Raw genomic sequence first — 21155 nt, forward strand, 5'->3', positions numbered from 1 at the left:
TGCGGTCTCCTCGCAGCTCACCAAGCACAGCGCCGTACATTGCATAGTGGCCGTGCTTGGTATCACGGCTCAGCCCCAATCAGTTCTACGGATGTCTATCAGACATTACAAATAAACTCTAAGTATTTGTCCCTCCATGTGGGCCAGGGACTACACATGGACAGCCCCGCGGCCCATTAAAATCAATGGTAAGTCAAATTAGATTTCCGCTTGGACCCATGGAGTGGCAGCAGGCACTGTTCTTGTCCATTTTGCACCTGTGGCTCATACATTCAGGTATATGGGTGCAAAAACAAAAAAAAAAACGGACGCACGCGGAATGACATGCGTCCATTTTTAGTAGATGTAATCAGAATAGCTGGCTGAATGGAATCTATACATGGAAAGCAGAAAACAAGCATTTACCTGTATTGCATGGCTGCAGTGTAATACTGAACGGCACTGATGTACTGCTCCTTTTCAAAAGCGACATTACCGCAAATCTTCTTTCTGTCACATTCCTGGAACACGGAGTGAGTGACCTTAGAATACAAATCTTAAGCATCCTACAAGTAAAGTCATTTAGAATTCCTATATTTAAGACAACTTCAGATCTCGATGCTCAAGCTGGGCTATTTTTCCGGTCTTTATCGCCACCCTAGCCTGTAAAACAGCCTGGGGCAGCGCTACAGACCACCCAATTGTGCCAGTGACGTCACCAGGTTCACCACTAGGCGGAAGGTGATGCATTGCAGGGCATGGTAAATGAGTGAAGGAGAGCTTATGTCCAGGTTCAGCTCCAAACCCGGACAAACCCTTTAAGTGCTCTAGCCACTCCGCTCTGCTTCCATGGACAATCCCCCTCCACTTCATCAATATTAAAATCATGGCAAACCCCTTTAACAAATGAGCGGCAAGAGCCACTGCTCATGCCAAGAGGGGGTCCCAAGGTGGGGCGCCACCCATATCCAGTACACATGGAACGGCAGAATGGCGACTTTCCCCGGTCTCTTACCTTATCACATTCGTCACACTCGTGTTTCTTCACTTTGTCAGTCAGGGAACAGCACTCCTCGCCCATCTTGTTCAATAAAAAGGAATCTGTTGGAAAGATTTATTTTTTAGTGTAATCAGGAGACATCAGTCGTCATATATGACGGCACCAGAAGTAACTTCATCGCGTACATTGGTAAAAGAAGGTGAAAAGGGCGAGACTGCGAAGATGATCGTGTGCGCTCATGATTTTCTTATACACAGCTCGGTCTTCAGTATCCAGCACCCAGTTTATTGCATCTACCATGGCAGCAATTTTTGTCTTGCGCTTGGGCTGAAAGAAAACGAAAAGTAAAAAATAAATAAATAAATAAATATATGAGCAGCACTCCAGTAAAGGATTAAAAAAAAAATCCAAAAGATTTACTGTATTCACCCAAAATGTGGCAACGTTTCGGCTCTACAATTGAGCCTCTCTCAAAAAGTTTGAGAAAGGCTCAATTGTAGAGCCGAAACGTTGCCACATTTTGGGTAAATAAAATCTTTTGGATTTTCTTTTATCCTATACTGGAGTGCTGCTCTCTTTTCAACATGTGACTATTAGGTAAGCTTTAGCCCTAAGAGCTTGTTACCATGCAGGCAACAAACGGAAAGCTAAGATGAAGGAAGAGGGTCGGTCTCCTGTCATGTTATGTTCACCAGTGAGTTTAGCGCTGACAGTGTTAATTTTTTTGATCTAACAATTTTTGTCCAGGGCAATAAACTGAAAACAAGAACCTTCTTTAAGCCCATTGATGTAAATGGATATATTGATACATCGAGTTGTCATCATAGTCCCTGGATAGAAAATATCCCTAAGGGGCAATTTATGCGCATCCATAGAAATTGCACTGAAACAAGTGATTACAGAGAACAAAGTAAAATTATGGTGGGACGATTTGAGGAGAAGGGGTATGATAGGGGCTCTCTGGAAAAAACTAGGGACATTGTTGCAACAAGGGATACGAAAGAAAAAAGGTATAAGGGAAATCAAGAAAAGGATTATAGTTGGGTTTTTTTTCAGCCAGTTTAGTGCAATTTTGGGACCTTTAAAAAATTCCTTGAGAAAAAATTGGTCAATAAATAAAAAATGACCCGATCCTGGGGGACATTATCCCTGATAAACCTGAACTCCTTTTTAGGAAAGCACCGAATTTAAGGGACGCTTTGGTACACAGTCATATTCCAGTGAAGGTTGGCAAAGAGAGCAATAACCAATTCACATGGAGCGGCTTCTGTATTACTTGCAGAAATCGCACCTTGGAAGATAAAAAGATGAGAAATGTCCAAAAAGTAGAATCGAACAATGGTCAGATTTATAATATCAAGAGGGGAATCTCCTGTGAATGTATGGGAGTAATATATCTCCTAAAGTGTCCTTGTGGACTAATATATATTGGGAGGACCATGAGAAACCTTAAAACAAGAATCCAAGAGCATTTAAACATCAGAAAAGGGCTCGAGACACACAGCGTGTCCATGCATTTAAAAAAAAAATGCATGGAAAAAAATCCTAAGGGGTTATGGTTTGTCAAACAGAACTGGCGAGGAGGAGATCCGGTGGTGGCTATTAACCGCGGTCTCTACAGCCGGATGGTCTGAACATCGACCTAGATTTGAAACCTTGTTTGGTTGATTAGTATAATATGGTTAGATTATAAGTCATTGATTGCTGGTATAAATTGTGAGGGTGAGTGTTCCTTATGAATAATGGTTTGATTATACATAATCAAAGACAATAATTATGATGTATTGTTTAAATGGAGTTATTTTAGTAGGCGGAGAAGAATCTGGATGTGTGAATCATTATGACGATAGGAGTATAAGAAAATGACGTTAGTTGGTTTGTGATTTATTTTTTTGGTATTGTGAAAAGAAACAACCGTTGTAACCTTATTTCTATTTATGCATGGAGTTTAAAAAAAAATAGTGGATTTATAATGGAAGGGGATGGGAGAAGGTTGTATGTTATTTCGACACCCATATAAAAGGAACGCCAATAGGTGGGTGTATCATCTGCGCCTGGTGAAGCTGGTGTGGCGAAACCTGGGTCAAGCGGTGTCATAACAACAGAGATTTTATTCTGTTCCATGCCTACTGATTTTATACCTTTGTGAGTATAATAAAATCTATTCTCATTGGAAACCTTGGTGGACCTTCACTATGTGGCTGAACCTTTATATCCACAGAGGGGTGGTTTTGTGACCGAGATTATCCTCCTGTGGAACCTCGTTGTTTGGCATCACCAAAAAGCTGTTGTATCCTATCCTGATCAGGACTCTTGACTTAGAGCCAAGTGAGGCAGCGCGACTCCTTCTTTGAACTGTCCTGATATGTCTGTTTGGGTCGATGCTTAAAATTTTCCATAAAACAACAAGTTTGGATCATCATTTCAAAAACTGTATGTTGTGCTGTTCCTCCATTACTCCTCCTAGAAATGCATGACAACTAGCATGATGCGAATCTGAGAATCAGCAACATTGCCCTAAAAAGCTGTAGTGGGTTCTTAGCGTGGAACCCACACCTAAAATCTCTGACTAATCTGCCACTTCTGAATATTGCCTCAAAGGTTTTCTGATTTTTTTAAAAATAAAGCATATTCCCTGCATAAATGAAAATTTCCACAACTTCTGATACGCGTGAAATTTCAATTCCCAGATCTCTGCTTGCAGTCAGTGAATGAGAACACCGTTCACATTCAGAGGCAGAAACCCTGCCCATTGCTGGTCCTGCGCTCAGCTGAGAAGTGGATACAGTTGACTGTATAGACAAGGCTCTGTGACTCCAGACTGATACATTGTAGCAAACCAGCAGAGACTGCTCCTGCTGAGGTGTTCGCAGAGCTTTGTCAGGTCCGGATACAATTGTATTCAGGACTCGCTATGAACAGGGTTACTGCCTCTGAAGAGTGTTCTCATTCACTGACAGCAAACCAATATCTTGTAACTGATCAGGAACTGAAAGAAAGCAGATTAGAAATCACCCCCTCTGACATGCAGTATCAGGTTAGTCTTCCTTGCTGGACAGCCCCTTCCTAAGCTTTTTTCAGACCCCCTTCTAGCGTAGCCTGACTCGTGGTACCGATTCCCGCCGCTGGGTTCTGACTCCAACCCTACATCCAGTTTGATGTGGATCACGTGACCACTGCAGCGGGTGGATAGGCGACATGCCAACACTACGGCCAGTCACTGGCTTTGGTTGTCACATGGCCTGTGTCAAACAAGATGTTGATGTAAGATAGATCAGGGACCTGTGGTGCCTGAAGAAAAGCTCAATGGCGGTGGTCACCTAAGGACGGTCACTACTAAGGGTTGCCAACCACCATCTGTGTACGTAAATACAATTATTTCCTACACTGCAGGTAAAGAACCACGCTGGGCAGAGAACATGCCAAAGGGGCTTCCATCGGCCCCGGATCACAACCCCTCACTGGTCCAAAAAGTAATGGCATAACCTGGAGACATACCGCTACCTCTAAGGATTAGCGCGAAGGAAGAAAAAAAAGAAAAAGGTTGTCTCTCCCTTCAGCAAGTAGCATTTATCATGTAGAGAAAGTTAATACAAGGCACTTACTAATGTATTGTGATTCTCCATATTGCTTCCTTTGCTGGCTGGATTAATTTTTCCATCGCATTATACACTGCTTGTTTCCATGGTTACGACCACCCTGCAATCCATCAGCGGTGGCCGTGCTTGCATACTATAGGAAAAAGTGCCGGGTTTCCTGGTTGCTAGGACACATAGGCTGGTGCTTTTTTCTATATTGTCCAAGCACGACCACCAGTGCTGGATTGCAGGGTGGTCGTAACCATGGAAAGGAGCAGTTCATAATGCGATGGAAAAATGAATCCAGCTAGCAAAGGAAGCAATATGGAGAATCACAATACATTAGTAAGTGGCTTGTATTAACTTTCTATACATAATAAATGCCATTTGCTGAAGTGACACAACCCCTTTAACCCCAAGACATTTTTGCAATGAACTGCTAAAAAGTAAAAGGTTTTACAACGACAAATCCACCGACTTATAAACAGACAACCATTTTTGCGCACAGCTGTCGTCTTCTGTTACTTACGGTGTCCATTTTATTTCCTATTCTTAGTATATCATCAACAAAGAACCACCGACTCTGAAACGAGAAGAGCTCAAGGTCAGTACAGGTGTCCATCAGCCTGACCAATACATGGGGCGACATGAGATTTTATGTACATATGTTACTTATCCTGGGTCTTCCTCTCTGGTAGGCCGCATGCACACGACCGTATGTATTTTGGGGTCCACCAGTTACAGATACGGTCTGTGTCGCATCCACATTGTTTGTGGATATTATAGAATTACATCCATCTGCACACATGCAGACTTTTTAGGCTGTACTCTGTTGGTGCCACACGGGTTCTCATAGATTAGGGCGCTGCTTCCAAACCTTTTTACAAAATTTCCCAAAACACAACAAAAAATAAAAAACCTGTCACTTTTACAACAGGAAGCCCAGATCCCTGCATTTTATTAACTTTCTCTGTGTGATAAATTCCATTTGCTCAAATGAGACAACCGCTTTAAGGCAGGCATGGCATTAGGTGTTTTCAGGATCGCCCCTGTGGTAATACGGTTGGGAATCAGTGCTCTACGGCAGCGGTCCCCAACCGCCAGGCCGCGGACCGGGCCCTGGAAGATTGTTTGAAGGGCCGCGGAAATACAGAAGAGCGGAGACGCCAGGCGCATTCGCGCCCGACGCGCACATCACACACAGAGCGCAGCCGTACAGTTCCTTCCTTTCAACTGTGATGCCGGCCAGCTACTGCCACCAATGAAAATACTTGAAAAGGGCTTGTGAGGCAGGGATTGGTTAGGTCCCACTGCGGCACCAACGGCCCAAAGGGGGGAGCAGGGTTGTCAGCATCAAGTTTCAGCTAGTATCTGAGGGAGTGAGCGGGAGAATGACCTGCAGTTCCTCTTCCATGTCACCTTGAAAATATCAGCAGCGCAGCAGAGCCCAGCGACCACTAGAACCTAGTCGCGGGTGAATTAGACCGGCACCCCCTAAGCCCCCAACCATCCACTAAGCCCCACCCGGTCTCTGGTAAAATTGTCTTGCATGAAAGTGGTCCTTGCAGAAAAAGGAGACTTTTGTATTACTTACCAGTAAAGTCTCTTTCTCGCTCTTCCTTGGGGGACACAGGAAACCATGGGTATAGCTCTGCTCCCTAGGAGGCGTGACACTAAGTGAAAGCTGTAAGCCCCTCCTCCATCAGCTATACCCCTCAGCCTGGAGAAGAGACTGCCAGTTGCGTGTCCAAGTAGTGAAAGATAACCACCAACCGGAAAAAAGGAACTGTCGAGCCCCAACGGGGGCAACCAAGCCGGAACCACAACTGTAACCCAAATGAAGGGCGGGTGCTGTGTCCCCCAAGGAAGAGCGAGAAAGAGACTTTACTGGTAAGTAATACAAAAGTCTCCTTTTCTCGCCCATATTCCTTGGGGGACACAGGAAACCATGGGACGTTCCAGAGCAGTCCCAGAAGGGAGGGACCAGAACAAACTAGACCAACACCAGAGGCATCAATCAACTGCCGCCTGCAACACCAGACGGCCTAAAGCAGCGTCAGCCGACGCATGAGTATGCACCCTGTAGAACTTGGTGAAGGTGTGCAAGGAGGACCAAGTGGCCGCCTTGCAAATCTGCTCCGTAGAAGCCCGATTCCTCTGAGCCCAGGAAGCCCCGACCGCTCTAGTGGAGTGAGCGGTAACACCAAGGGGCGGAACCTTGCCCTTGGCGAGATAAGACTCAGTAACAGCCATCTTGACAAAACGGGCGATAGCAAGTTTGGATGCCGCCATCCCTCTGCGCGACCCCTCCGGAACCACAAAGAGCGAGTCAGTACGCCTGAAAGAGCTGGTTACCTCCAGGTAAACCTTGAGCGCCCTGACAACGTCCAGGCGATGAAGCTCCCTCTCCCGCGGGTGGGAAGGGGAAGGACACAAAGAGGGGAGAACGATGTCCTCGTTCAGATGAAAGGCGGAGACCACCTTAGGAAGGAAGGAAGGGACCGGACGAAGAACCACCTTGTCCTGGTGGAACACTAGGAAAGGTTCCAGACAGGAGAGTGCAGCCAATTCGGACACCCTCCGAAGAGAGGTGACGGCTACAAGGAAAATAACCTTGCAGGACAGAAGTCGCAAGGAAACCGTCCGCAGAGGCTCGAAAGGGGAAGCCTGGAGCGCTGAGAGAACCAGGTTCAGGTCCCAGGGCGGTACCGGAGGACGGTACGGGGGAACCGCGTGAGCCACACCCTGAAGGAAGGTCTTGACAGGACCAAGGGGGGCCAGTGGGCGCTGAAACAAAATGGACAGCGCAGACACCTGACCCTTCAAAGAACTAAGGGCCAGCCCTTGGGCCAGTCCGCTCTGCAGGAAGGACAAAACGGTGGGGAGAGAAAAGCGGAGCGGAGGAATCCCCAGATCGGCACAGAACCCCAAAAAGGTCCTCCAGGTCCTATAATAGATCCTAGAAGAGGACGGCTTACGGGCGCGGATCATGGTGCGGACGACGTCCGCAGAAAAACCCCTACGCGTCAGGACGGTGGTCTCAACAACCACGCCGTCAAACGTAGGGACCCTAAACGCGGGTGGAAGATCGGTCCCTGAGAGAGAAGATCTTCCCTGGCGGGCAGCGGCCAGGGCGCGTCTGCCAGGAGCAGCATGAGGTCGGCATACCAAGACCGGCGGGGCCAGTCCGGAGCGACCAGAATCACCGAGACGCCTTCCGCCGCTATCTTCCGAAGGACCTTGGGCAGGAGAGGGATGGGAGGGAATATGTATGGGCGCGCGAAGCCTCGCCAAGGAAGAACGAGGGCGTCGGCTCCGCAGGCTCCCGGATCCCTGGCCCTGGACAGATATGCGGGGACCTTGTGATTGAATTTTGAGGCCATGAGGTCCACGTCCGGTATGCCCCAACGAAGGCAAATGGCCTCGAACACCTCCGGGTGAAGAGACCACTCGCCGGGGTCGACGGTGGTGCGACTGAGGAAGTCCGCCGCCCAATTGTCCACCCCTGGAATAAAAATTGCAGATAGGGCCGGGACGTGGGCTTCCGCCCAACGGAGAATGCTGGTGACCTCCCGCATTGCTGCAACGCTGCGAGTGCCCCCCTGGTGGTTTATGTACGCCACGGCCGTGGCGTTGTCCGATTGCACACGAACTGGATGACCCTTCAGCAGATGAGTCCAGTGTCGCAGAGACAGAAGGGCCGCTCTCAGCTCCAGGACATTGATCGAGAGTTTGGACTCCGATGGAGACCAAATGCCCTGGACGGATCGGGGAGGAAACACGCCTCCCCAGCCCAAGAGACTGGCATCGGTTGTAACCACCAACCAGTTGATCGGCAGAAAGGACCTGCCCAGAAGAGGGGACTGCAACCACCAGCGGAGAGATGACCGTACCGGAGGCGATAGATGGAAGGGATGATCCAGAGACTCCGGCGATTTGTCCCAGGAGGAGAGGATCGCCCGTTGGAGAGGGCGGGAGTGAAACTGCGCAAATGGGATTGCCTCGAAGCAGGCAACCATCTGCCCCAAGACCCGCATGCAGAAGCGGAAGGACGGTCGACGGTGGAGAAGGAGACCCTGAATCGCCCGACGGAGGGTCAGACGTTTTTCCGAGGGAAGACGTACCTCCGCCGCTTCCGTGTCTAAAAGCATTCCCAGGAAGACCAGTTGTCTGGCGGGAGGAAGGGAGGACTTGGGGAAGTTGATGACCCAACCGAATCTCGCCAGAGTCTCTAGAGTGAGATCCACGCTGGCAACCGCTTGGGAAAGGGACGGAGCCTTGATGAGGATATCGTCCAAGTACGGTAGCAGAAAAACACCCCTGGAACGGAGTAAGGCCAAAACCGGGGCCAGGACCTTGGTGAAAACCCGGGGGGCTGTTGCCAGCCCAAAGGGAAGGGCGACAAACTGGAAGTGGAGGTCCCCCACGGCGAATCGGAGGAAGCGATGGTGACACCGGGCTACCGGAACATGGAGGTAGGCATCCTGTATATCGATGGAAGACATGAAATCTCCCTGCTCCAGGGAAGCCACCGCGGAACGGAGGGACTCCATCCGAAACCGTCGAAGGAAGAGAAAACGGTTGAGCTTTTTGAGGTCCAAAATGGGCCGCACCGAACCTCCCTTCTTGGGAACAACAAAGAGGTTCGAATAGAACCCTTGGAACCTTTCCTCTAGAGGAACGGGGGTAATCACCCCTCTGTCCAGTAAGGCTTGAACAGCCGCGGAGAACGCAGCCGCGCTTTTCGGGTCCCGCGGGGGGCGGGAGCGAAAGAACCGATCTGGAGGGAAAGACGCAAATTCGATTTTGTATCCTGAGGACACAATTTCGAGAGCCCAGGCGTCGGAGATGCGAGCCATCCAGATGTCCCTGAAAAGGAGGAGCCGGCCCCCCACCCGGGTGGGTGGGGGCGCGCCTTCAGGCAGAGGATTGCTTTGCTGCGGGTGTGCGGGCAGCCTGCGGCCTGCGCCAGGAGGGCTGTGCCCGAAAAAACGGCTTCCTACGTTTATCCTGGGGAGGGGCCGAAGCGGCAGCTGCGGGGGGAGCCCCAGAGGTCCTGCGGGAGGACCGAAAACGAGACGCACCGGGGCGTCCACGGGGGGCGCCCCTGGCTTGGGGTTGAGGGAGATGGGTGCTTTTACCACCCGTGGCCTCCGAAATAAGCTCGTCTAGGCGGACCCCGAAAAGGCGGGAACCCGCAAACGGTAGCCCCGCCAAGGAACGTTTGGAGGCAGCGTCCGCTTTCCAAACTTTCAGCCAGAGCTCCCTCCTGACGGAAACCGCCAGGGCGGAGGAGCGTGCAATAAGGGCTCCCGCATCAAGGGAGGCCTCACAAACAAAATTCCCGGCCCGAATAATAAGCTGGGCCAAGGAACGTAGGTCCTGGATGGGGACGTCCGAGTCCAACTCCTGTTCCAGCTGCGCACCCCAAGCAGAGATTGCTTTACCTGCCCAAGCAGAGGCAAAAACCGGTCTGAGAGCAGAACCGGAGGCAGCAAAAATGCCCTTGGAAAGGGTCTCCATGCGACGGTCCTCCGCTGACTGAAGAGAGGACCCGTCGGGAACAGGGATGGCCGTGTTTTTTGACAGACGGGCCACAGGGGGGTCCACCTTGGGTGGGGACGACCAGGTGGCCACGACATCGGCTGGAAATGGATAGCAAATGTCCAGCTTCTTGGGATTGACAAAACGGGCGTCCGGGCGAGCCCAAGCCTTAGACACCACGGAGGAGAAATCAGAGTGGATTGGAAAGACTTTTGAGGCCTGCCTGGGTCTGATAAAGGAGACGCTAGCTGCGTCAGAGCTAGGGGGGTCATCCTGCACCTTAAAGGTGTCACGAATATCCGAGATGAGTTGACTCATCGCTGAGGCTAGCTTGGACGGCAGGGCCGAGTCCATTTCCAAATCTGAAACCGCCAATTCACCTTCAGAGAGCGAATCCTTTGGAGAGGAGAGGCTCGTCTGGGTGCGCACGCGTGGCGGGGAGAGGGAGGCATCCGAGGAGGAGGCTCGCTCTACTCTAAGACGCTTCTGAGAGTGCCTAGCTCGGGAGGGGTCACTAAGAGGGAGTGAACCCGCTGCAGCGGCAGAAGCGGTGGACCCGGAGGGCGCGACAGTAAAAGTAGCGTCCTGCGGGGTAGGTGGCCTGTCTATTAGGCGGCCCACGACATGAGTGAGGCTTTCCACGGCCTGGGACAGGGATCTAGCCCAGTCAGGCGGGTCAGAGGAAGCAGGGAGCGACACAGCGGGCGACTGAGGCTGCGGTGGAGCTCGGCATGCAGGACAGTGCGGATCAGACTGCCCCCGGGGAAAGGGTTCCCTACAAGCAGTACAGGCATGGTACCAAGGCTTGGCAGCTGCAGAAGGGTCTGACATGGTGGAAATGTTGCCTTATGGGAGACCCCAGGGCAAAAGGGAACGGAGATTACACCCAACAACAGTACTGGCACGGAGGGGTTCGATGTAGCAGCAGTGGGAAGGAAGGGGAGGCTGGAGCAGCCACTCTCACCATACGCTGTCTTCGCCCTCAATCCATCCAGCAGGGTCGCCCCTTCAGCTACTGGCACCGCAGTGGCAGGAAGCCGGGGGAGGGACTTGGCGTGCGGGCGACCCTTGAGCTGGCGGGACGCAGGGGAGCGAGGCTGCCCTGGTCCACCTTGTCTTCTGTGGGGGAGGCGGCAGTGCGGTATTACCGGCACTGGCGCAACTCAACCCCGGGAGAAACAGAGGGGTCTAATGCGCCTCTGTTGTCCCTGTAAGTAGAAAAAAATCGAATTAAAACAAATAAATCGCAAAAAATAAAAAATTATAGGAAAACAACCCTGCATAAGCAGGGGGTGTCTTGCCTCCTTGGACACGAAGCAAAAACTGGCAGTCTCTTCTCCAGGCTGAGGGGTATAGCTGATGGAGGAGGGGCTTACAGCTTTCACTTAGTGTCACGCCTCCTAGGGAGCAGAGCTATACCCATGGTTTCCTGTGTCCCCCAAGGAATATGGGCGAGAAAAAAAGGTTGGAAATCAGTGCTCTAGGGCAACAATTCCTTACCCTTTTATCATGTGGGAAACACCCTGCTTTACTTCTACCTATCCTGGGAATCCCCTGACTGGTCACTCCTATCAGCTTATGAGCTTATAATGCGGACACTGAATGGATCTCACATCCACATTTCATACATATATCTATTGCTGCCAAGGACAATTGATAAATGTTTTTTTATACGTTTTGACCAAACTGAGTAAGCCCACTCTCCACACCTACACTAATCTGCATAGCATCCCAGCGCAATACAGCACCCAGGGGGAGCGGGGCATCCAGCAGCTCTCCTGCTGCAAGAATGAGCCCCCTTGGTGACACCAGCCACCACGCTGTACCGCAGCTCAGCCACTATACCGTGTACAGCGCTGTGCTTGGCTGCAGAATCTTCAAAGAGCTGATTAGCGGGGGTTGCGTGTCTGACCCCCACCTATCCGATACGGATGTTCTATACTGGGGATAGGTCATCAATATGCGGCTTCATGCACACGGCTGTATTTTCCATCCATGTCCAATGTGCTTTTTTTCCCATATAGCACACGGACACATTAATTTCTATGGATGCGCAAAAAAAAAAAGAAAAAACAGACAGCGAACAGTTGCCACCCGTGTGCAGTCTGCATCTGTATGTCCATTCTACAAATTACAGAACATGTCCTATTCTTGTCTGTATTTCAGATAAGAATAGTAATTTCTAGTGATGGCAGAGAGAATGCATACAGAAGGTGTCCATATTTTGCAGAGCCGTGGTTTGCGGACTTAAATGCCGACATAGTCATGTGCATGAGGCCTTAAATACCAGGAAATCCCCTTTAACCCTTAGGCAGTCTCCTGCTAATTGAAAAACGAACAGGCGGAGTTCTGATACCACGGTGTGGGACAGTATGGTGGCTGTTGTTACTGTGCCTGTGGGTTGGTGCTTTGCCTTGCAGTAAGAGTGCTGGTGGGCAGCTGGATTGCCCCTCCCTCTGTGGGTGCTGTGTTGGGGCAATCCCTATGTGGTACTGCGCCAAATTATGGTAAGGACCCACTTGAAAGAGACAAGTGGGCTCATGCATTTTGATAACAAAAAATTTTTTTTAAAAAAAATACAAACCTCATTGCTCATATTTCTAAATTGTGCTTCGCATCATCCCACACATGCTCATAATATACAGCTAAACACTGGGCAAAATTTACCAAAATGTGCAGTACACTTTATCCAGCACTACTGGAGGCAGTCAGTATGAGGGTAGAGAAAACCACAGAGAACCCCTTTTTCCCCTGCATTTAGGAGAATGGCCACACTTGGACAGCTCGGTCAGAGCAATATCTACAGACTACTGGCTTCCTGATCTACCTCGGGAAGGTGGGCCTGATGGAAAAAACACTTTAAAGGGAGTCCATCACCACATACCTGTAAATAAAAGTTGCTGCATGTTCAGACGTCCGCTTTGTCCCACTGCTTTGACTGACAGGACTAGGCAGGGTAGACATACTCTGGCCCTCAAGTCTCACAGCAGTATATAGCAGGAGATCACAGGGCAGAAGGAATGTACTGTGCTGCTGTGAGTACATGTACACTTCCTGACCCTGTCACCCAAAGTATTGGGGGCGCAGCCAGCAAGGAAAATGAAAGGAGCCTCGGGTGCAACGGCGATGGCCTCATAGCATCAAGGGTCGAATCTGCATTAAATTAAAAGCCTTATTTCTCAGAATTAGGGGTGCGAATAAGGATGAGACGAAGAACATTACAATATTCCGACAACAGCACATCTGAAGATGCAGCTGCTTTTAGGTAAAAGTACGTGGTGGCAGACTCCCTTTAAATGCCCCAATACTTAATTTGTCCACCCCACGAAAAGCAGACTTGCTTTCCGCCAGTGAATCCCTGACTGGGTTCCAGGACACCACAAGTTTCTCTCCTTGGTCCAAAATGGGTGTAACAGTGGATGCATTTAAAGAGGTTGTCCAGGTTCAGAGCTGAACCCGGACACAACTCTGTCTGCACTCATTCACCATGAATGAGTGGATCATCAGAGCTTTTCCTGCACCGATGCTCCCCCTTGCCCTCAGCGGAAGCGCGCAGGGCAAGGGACTTTTCTCGAGATCCGGCAACATACCGGGCTCTCCATGGGTAAGCTAGGCGGAGGCTCCTGCCTAGCAGTGAGCCCGGTGACGTCACCGTCACTAACGGACGGTCTTTAGCGCTGCCCTAGAATGTAAAGACCGCCTATCAGAGCCAGTGACATCACCTGGATCACTGCTAGGCAGAAGCCTCCGCCTAGCAGTGTCCAAATGTAAACAAACAGGAGCATCAGAGCATAAAAAGCTCATAGTGAATGAGTGCAGATTGGGCTGTGTCCTGGTTCAGCTCTAAACCCCGACAACCCCTTTAATGATGATTGAATGAAATCCTCTTTATGGTACAGAGCACTCACCGCTACTTTTTTAAATAGGTCAGCGAGATCTTCTAATAGTTCAATGTAATCCAGATCTTTCATATTTTTCACTTGTAAAACCCTAAAATAAAAATAAAAACAACATTATTCGTGGTCTAGGTTAACACCTAGTATATCTGGGGGCTTATGGCTCTGAAAGGGTTAATGGTATAATTTATTTTATTTTTTATATAAAGTCAGTCCAGAATTCTGTATAGGGCTGGTTTCCTTTATACAGCCAAACAGGCCAGACACACAAGAGCGAGTTCAATGTGAGGAACTGGCAGTGTGAGGTCCCATTCTGACCTCCGCTCCTCTGACAGGGTCGCACAGCGTTATACGGATTTATATGGCTGTGTCATCCTGAGAGTCCTGGAATCTATTGTATTATACCGACAGCGTTATGTCAGTGTAATTCAGTAGATTCCAGGACTATCAGGGTGACACAGCCTTATAATCATTGTAATGCTGTGCGATCCTGTCAGAGGAGCGGAGGTCAGAATGGGACCTCACACATGTAACAGGTCAGCCAGTGTCATAGGTGCAAATCTGCTGACATATGCCCTTTAAAAATGCACCCGGGGACAGACGCATATACAGATCTTATAGGGCCAAATATCCCCCATCCCCCATTCCTGTGAGCTTTTCATATTCTTTACATTATACAACTGGCATAAATACATTGAAAAATGTCCGCCATATAACTCCCTGCAGTACATTATAAAACTGCCTGCCAGCAGCCACCACTAGGGGGAGCTCAGAGCATAGAAAGGTATACACTTATTGAAATTAATGGAAGCTTTAAAGATCTTTGCAATGAGCTCCCCCCTAGTGGTGGCTGCAGGAAAAAGTCATTGGTTTAGGTCAGAAAAAAAAAGTTTAGCACTGTATCCCCCTACCCGTGGGCCCCACAGCAGCTGCCCAGCCTGGAGAAGATGGGCTTTTCTACCACGATTGAAAAATTATCTGTATATTTCTAACAGTTTTGATGGCAAAGGAGAGCACGATGTTAAAGGGTGAATGTCTTTCACAGAATATGCCATAAGTGTGTAATAAATGCTAGAGAGCGACTGCGACTGAATGCAGAGGTCACCAGGATTACGGAAAAGGCCAAGTTGTACTTGTTTCCACAAATCCCACAGAAGTGAATAGGAGTTGCATAAACATAGCAGAGCCCACTCAGCGGTTTTCATAACAACCACCACCATAGTGCTTTCTATTGCACTGTGCATATGGCTGCCTGGAAAAGTCGGGAGACCTCTGCTCTCAAGATAGGTGTGGGATCCACATCAGACATTTACAACATATTCTGTGCATATGCCGTGAATGTCTAACATGAGAATACACAGACGAATTTTAGGTCATTCATTTTTCTGTGAATCCACACGTTTGTACCCAAATCTGCTGAAAGAATTATGCTGCTGATTTAAAATTCATACTGCATGTCAATTTCCATTAAAAAAATATTTTTTGCAGCATTTGGACATTGTGAAAATTGACCAGCGAGATGTTGGCAAGGACACCATGCCAGAATTCCACTGGTGGCAGTGTGGTGTCTGCCTTGCTTTGCTTTCAATGGGAGCCAGTACTACAGTTCGTGGCCCGGTGGTTTAAAGCCAGGACCAGGCAAAGAAGGGACATGTCCTTTGTTGGCACGGTGTGCGGACAGCCGCCACTTAAAGCTGCCTCGGCTGTCTGGTCATGGCTTAGATCCTTTCAATGGAGCGAAGATGTAAGCAGGTCCAGGGCCTTTAAAATGAACAAAGTTTTTTTACACCAGAATGGTGGATTTCATTTTTAGATGTATCTAGAGGACAGACACAAGCTGCCCGTCACCAAATTCTATCTTAAAAATGTGAAATGTCAAGGATGTCAGAAAGAGTTTTTCTTTTTTGATGCACAGGCAGGACCAGGGATGTGTGCTATGCAGAGCAATGAAAGGAGCAGGCACAGGCAGGAGCAGGGAATGTGTGCTATGCAGAGCAATGAAAGGAGCAGGCACAGGCAGGAGCAGGGAATGTGTGCTATGCAGAGCAATGAAAGGAGCAGGCACAGGCAGGAGCAGGGAATGTGTGCTATGCAGAGCAATGAAAGGAGCAGGTACAGGCAGGAGCAGTGAATGTGTGCTATGCAGAGCAATGAAAGGAGCAGGTACAGGCAGGAGCAGGGATGTGCTATGCAGAGCAATGAAAGGAGCAGGTACAGGCAGGAGCAGGGATGTGCTATGCAGAGCAATGAAAGGAGCAGGTACAGGCAGGAGCAGGGATGTGCTATGCAGAGCAATGAAAGGAGCAGGTACAGGCAGGAGCAGGGATGTGCTATGCAGAGCAATGAAAGGAGCAGGTACAGGCAGGAGCAGGGATGTGCTATGCAGAGCAATGAAAGGAGCAGGTACAGGCAGGAGCAGGGAATGTGTGCTATGCAGAGCAATGAAAGGAGCAGGTACAGGCAGGAGCAGGGAATGTGTGCTATGCAGAGCAATGAAAGGAGCAGGTACAGGCAGGAGCAGGGAATGTGTGCTATGCAGAGCAATGAAAGGAGCAGGTACAGGCAGGAGCAGGGAATGTGTGCTATGCAGAGCAATGAAAGGAGCAGGTAAAGGCAGGAGCAGGGAATGTGTGCTATGCAGAGCAATGAAAGGAGCAGGTACAGGCAGGAGCAGGGATGTGCTATGCAGAGCAATGAAAGGAGCAGGTACAGGCAGGAGCAGGGAATGTGTGCTATGCAGAGCAATGAAAGGAGCAGGTACAGGCAGGAGCAGGGATGTGCTATGCAGAGCAATGAAAGGAGCAGGTACAGGCAGGAGCAGGGATGTGCTATGCAGAGCAATGAAAGGAGCAGGTACAGGCAGGAGCAGGGATGTGCTATGCAGAGCAATGAAAGGAGCAGGTACAGGCAGGAGCAGGGAATGTGTGCTATGCAGAGCAATGAAAGGAGCAGGTACAGGCAGGAGCAGGGAATGTGTGCTATGCAGAGCAATGAAAGGAGCAGGTAAAGGCAGGAGCAGGGAATGTGTGCTATGCAGAGCAATGAAAGGAGCAGGTACAGGCAGGAGCAGGGATGTGCTATGCAGAGCAATGAAAGGAGCAGGTACAGGCAGGAGCAGGGAATGTGTGCTATGCAGAGCAATGAAAGGAGCAGGTACAGGCAGGAGCAGGGAATGTGTGCTATGCAGAGCAATGAAAGGAGCAGGTACAGGCAGGAGCAGGGAATGTGTGCTATGCAGAGCAATGAAAGGAGCAGGTACAGGCAGGAGCAGGGAATGTGTGCTATGCAGAGCAATGAAAGGAGCAGGTACCGGCAGGTGCACAAATGTGCTATGTAGAGCAATGAAAGGAGCAGGTAAAGGCAGGAGCAGGGAATGTGTGCTATGCAGAGCAATGAAAGGAGCAGGTACAGGCAGGAGCAGGGATGTGCTATGCAGAGCAATGAAAGGAGCAGGTACAGGCAGGAGCAGGGAATGTGTGCTATGCAGAGCAATGAAAGGAGCAGGTACAGGCAGGAGCAGGGATGTGCCATGCAGAGCTTTAAAAGGAACGGGCACAGGTAGGAGCAGAAATGTGTGCTCCTACCAGTATGGTGCTCACTGCGACAAATATTGTAGAAATCAGACCCGGCTTCACACAGGTATATTTCATCTGTTTCATTTAATGTTTGTGTGTCTCGTTAAAGATAGACAGTATCCCTCATAACAGTGACCTCTACAGCACCCCGCCCCTTAACACTGCCCCCCGCACAGTGCCCCGCCTCCTTAAAATGGGACCTCCACAGCAGCCCATCCCCTTGACAGTGACCTCCACAGGGGCCCGACCTCTTAACAGTGAACTCTACAGCACCCACCACTTAACACTGACCATAGGTTACAGTCCCCTTAACTGTGACCTCCACCATTCCTGGCCCCCTTAACAGAGACCTTTACAGTAACTGCCAATGACTGCAACAGTACCCCGCTGCCCCTTTAATAGTGGCCTCCACAGTCCCCTGCTCCCTTAACAGTGACCTCCACAGCGGCCGGCTCTCTATTTGTGACCTCCACAGTACTCAGTCTTGTTAACAGTGATTTCCACAATAATCCACCCCCTTAACAGTGACCTCCACAGAGCTTTATTCCCCTAAAATGTGACCTTCACAACACCCCGCCCCGTTAACACTGACCTCTACAGCACCCCGCCCCTTAACACTGACCTCGATAGCAGACCTTCCCCTTAACTGCGACCTCCACCGTTCCCTGCCCCCTTAACAGATCTCCACAGCGCCCGCCCCTTTAACAGTGACTGTCACAGTACCCCGCTGCCTTAAAAGTGACCCCTACTGCGGCTGCCCCTTTAATAGTGACCTCCTCAGTCCCCTGCCTCCTTAACAATAACCTCCACTGTGTCGGCTCCTTTTAACGGTGACCTCCACAGCATCCCACCCCCTTAACAGTGACCTCCACAGCGGCCGCCACTTTATTAGTGACCTCCACAGTACCCCATCTCCTTAACACTGATTTCCACAACACCTCACCTCCTTAACAGTGGCCTCTACAGCAATCTGCCCCTTAACACTGACCTCCATAGAGGACCATCCCCTTAACTGTGACCTCCACAGCGCCCTGCCCCTTTAAAGCTGACCTACAGCTGTGAAGAAAAATGGTTAGGTTGTTATGAAAACATATATATATATATACACACACACACACAGGTGAAACTCGGAAAATTGGAATATCGTGCAAAAGTTTATTTATTTCAGTAATGCAACTTAAAATTTGAATTTTGTGAAAAGGTTCAATATTCTAGGCTCAAAGTGTCACACTCTAGTCAGCTAATTAATCCATACCCCCTGAGCAAAGGGTACCTCAAAATTGTGACTTTGGGGTTTTATAAGCGGTAAGCCATAATCATCCAAATTATAACAAATAAAGGCTTGCAATATCTCGCTTTGCATGTAATGAGTCTGTCATGTTAGTTTCACCTTTTAAGTTGCATTACTGAAATAAGTGAACTTTGCACGATATTCTAATTTTTATATACACACAGTCGATTCGCTCATCCCTACTTATAAGTATTTTTAGGGCATTTGCAACAATTAAAGAAAAAAACTGCTTAAAGGTTAAGTGCACTTTAATGTTTACATTTCATACATGTGACTTGGCCACAGAGGCCGGTTTTCCCCTGCAGAGGTGACGTCGTCATATCAGGACTGCTATGGCGTTAACATGGAGAATGGTCGCACGATCCACTGGTCTAGAATATACTGTCGATGCCCAAGTGCAGGATGTAGAGAAGAATAACTCACCAGGGATGGAGCTGCTGATCACCATCATCACTTTTATCTATCAGGACTTGCCACAACATATAGATTTTCATAAAATCACAATTTGTTTTCATCTCTTCAGTTGATTGAGTAAGCCAGTAACCAATTGGATCCACTGTTTAAAAAAATAAATAAAAGAAGACCTCCCATGATTAAATGTAAGAAATGAAAATCAGACATCCTGTAGTACATGACAATCTGTAACAAAGCTAGAACCAGCCCTGGACCTCACATAGATCCAGAGATCTCCTCATTCATTGCTCCAATTACTATGCTAGATTTATTTCAAGCTCAAGGGGAGTATCTTTTTGCTGCAGCTCTCTCTCTATCCCCGCTCAGGGGTCATGCCCTTCCTCTGCAGCTCTCTTCGTGTCACAGCTCAGGGTGTGTCCTTTCTGCTGCTGCTCTCTCCCTGTAACTGTCACAGCTTCTAACAGTAGATACAGCTGGTGGCAGTTGAATTATAGAACTGAGCATGTGCGACCACCTCAGCGACGTTACTGCTCAGGTGGAAGCACTTTTTTTTTTTTTTTTTTTTTTACACATTTGTAGTAGAGTTATAAATCCCTTATAGTAACTTCAGCAAAAACTTGACTGTAGCAATTATGTCCCTAAGCTGCGGTATCTTACCCAACTTTACTAGACTCCTGAATGGCGAAACTGCCTAGCTACACAGCAACACAGGAACAGGAAATGTACAGAACCTCTAGCCTCATCAGAAACTGAATGCACTGTAAAGAGGACCAGTCACCGCTCCTGACGTGTATTATAGTAACTACGTACATTCCCATGTAATTGCAATTCTAATGTGTTCTGTCATTCCTCTATTATTCCTGCTAGTTAAGTTTCTGCAATAAATGTCCAGTTAGGCTACTTTCACACTAGCGGCAGGACGGCTCCGACAGGCTGTAGTACAGCGCTCACGTGCAGCCACGCGCATGTGCAACCGCCCGCTACGTTCATTTCGGGGGGGGGGGGGGGGGTGGTGTTTTCATGATCGGTGGAGGTCCCAGCGGTAGGACCCCCAATGTTTGGATGGAGTTTCCCTTTAAATACCATCCATATTTAAAGGGAACCTGTCACATTTAACATAGTATCTGATCAGCTGGCAGCATGTTGTAGAGCAGGAGGAGTTTAGCAGATTGATATGTAGTTCTATAGGAGAATATTCAGTCATATTTGAATTGTATACATTTGAATTCCTGCTCATTGTGATCTTTGAAGTCGAGGAGGCGGTCCTATCAGTGACTGACAGCCTTCCCTCTATGAGGAGGAGGTCCTATCAGTGACAGCCTTCCCTCTATGAGGAGGAGGTCCTATCAGTGACAGCCTTCCCTCTATGAGGAGGAGGTCCTATCAGTGACTGACAGCCTTCCCTCTATGATGAGGCGGTCCTATCAGTGACTGACAGCCTTCCCTCTATGATGAGGCGGTCCTATCAGTGACTGACAGCCTTACCTCTATGAGGAGGCGGTCCTATCAGTGACTGACAGCCTTCCCTCTATGAGGAGGCGGTCCTATCAGTGACTGACAGCCTTCCCTCTATGAGGAGGCGGTCCTATCAGTGACTGACAGCCTTCCCTCTAGGAGGAGGCGGTCCTATCAGTGACTGACAGCCTTCCCTCTAGGAGGAGGCGGTCCTATCAGTGACTGACAGCCTTCCCTCTAGGAGGAGGCGGTCCTATCAGTGACTGACAGCCTTCCCTCTATGAGGAGGCGGTCCTATCAGTGACTGACAGCCTTCCCTCTATGAGGAGGCGGTCCTATCAGTGACTGACAGCCTTCCCTCTATGAGGAGGCGGTCCTATCAGTGACTGACAGCCTTCCCTCTATGATGAGGAGGTCCTATCA

General features: G+C 49.2%; 1 protein-coding gene across 2 annotated transcripts in view; it reads right to left on the bottom strand.

Moving 5' to 3' along the window:
• Nucleotides 1-21155, bottom strand: part of TTC3 (tetratricopeptide repeat domain 3) — a 174330-nt gene that overhangs the window by 137863 nt on the left and 15312 nt on the right. For both annotated transcript variants that reach the window (XM_040423100.1, XM_040423102.1), the window contains exons 4-9: nucleotides 19287-19419; nucleotides 14010-14091; nucleotides 5087-5140; nucleotides 1165-1306; nucleotides 995-1080; nucleotides 406-500 (exon numbers count right to left, since the gene is read on the bottom strand). In XM_040423100.1, coding sequence (XP_040279034.1) covers nucleotides 406-500; nucleotides 995-1080; nucleotides 1165-1306; nucleotides 5087-5140; nucleotides 14010-14091; nucleotides 19287-19419 — 592 coding nt within the window. The remainder of the gene's footprint in view (nucleotides 1-405; nucleotides 501-994; nucleotides 1081-1164; nucleotides 1307-5086; nucleotides 5141-14009; nucleotides 14092-19286; nucleotides 19420-21155) is intronic.

Source organism: Bufo bufo, chromosome 3 (assembly GCF_905171765.1).
Source record: "Bufo bufo chromosome 3, aBufBuf1.1, whole genome shotgun sequence".
Classification (NCBI taxonomy): domain Eukaryota; kingdom Metazoa; phylum Chordata; class Amphibia; order Anura; family Bufonidae; genus Bufo; species Bufo bufo.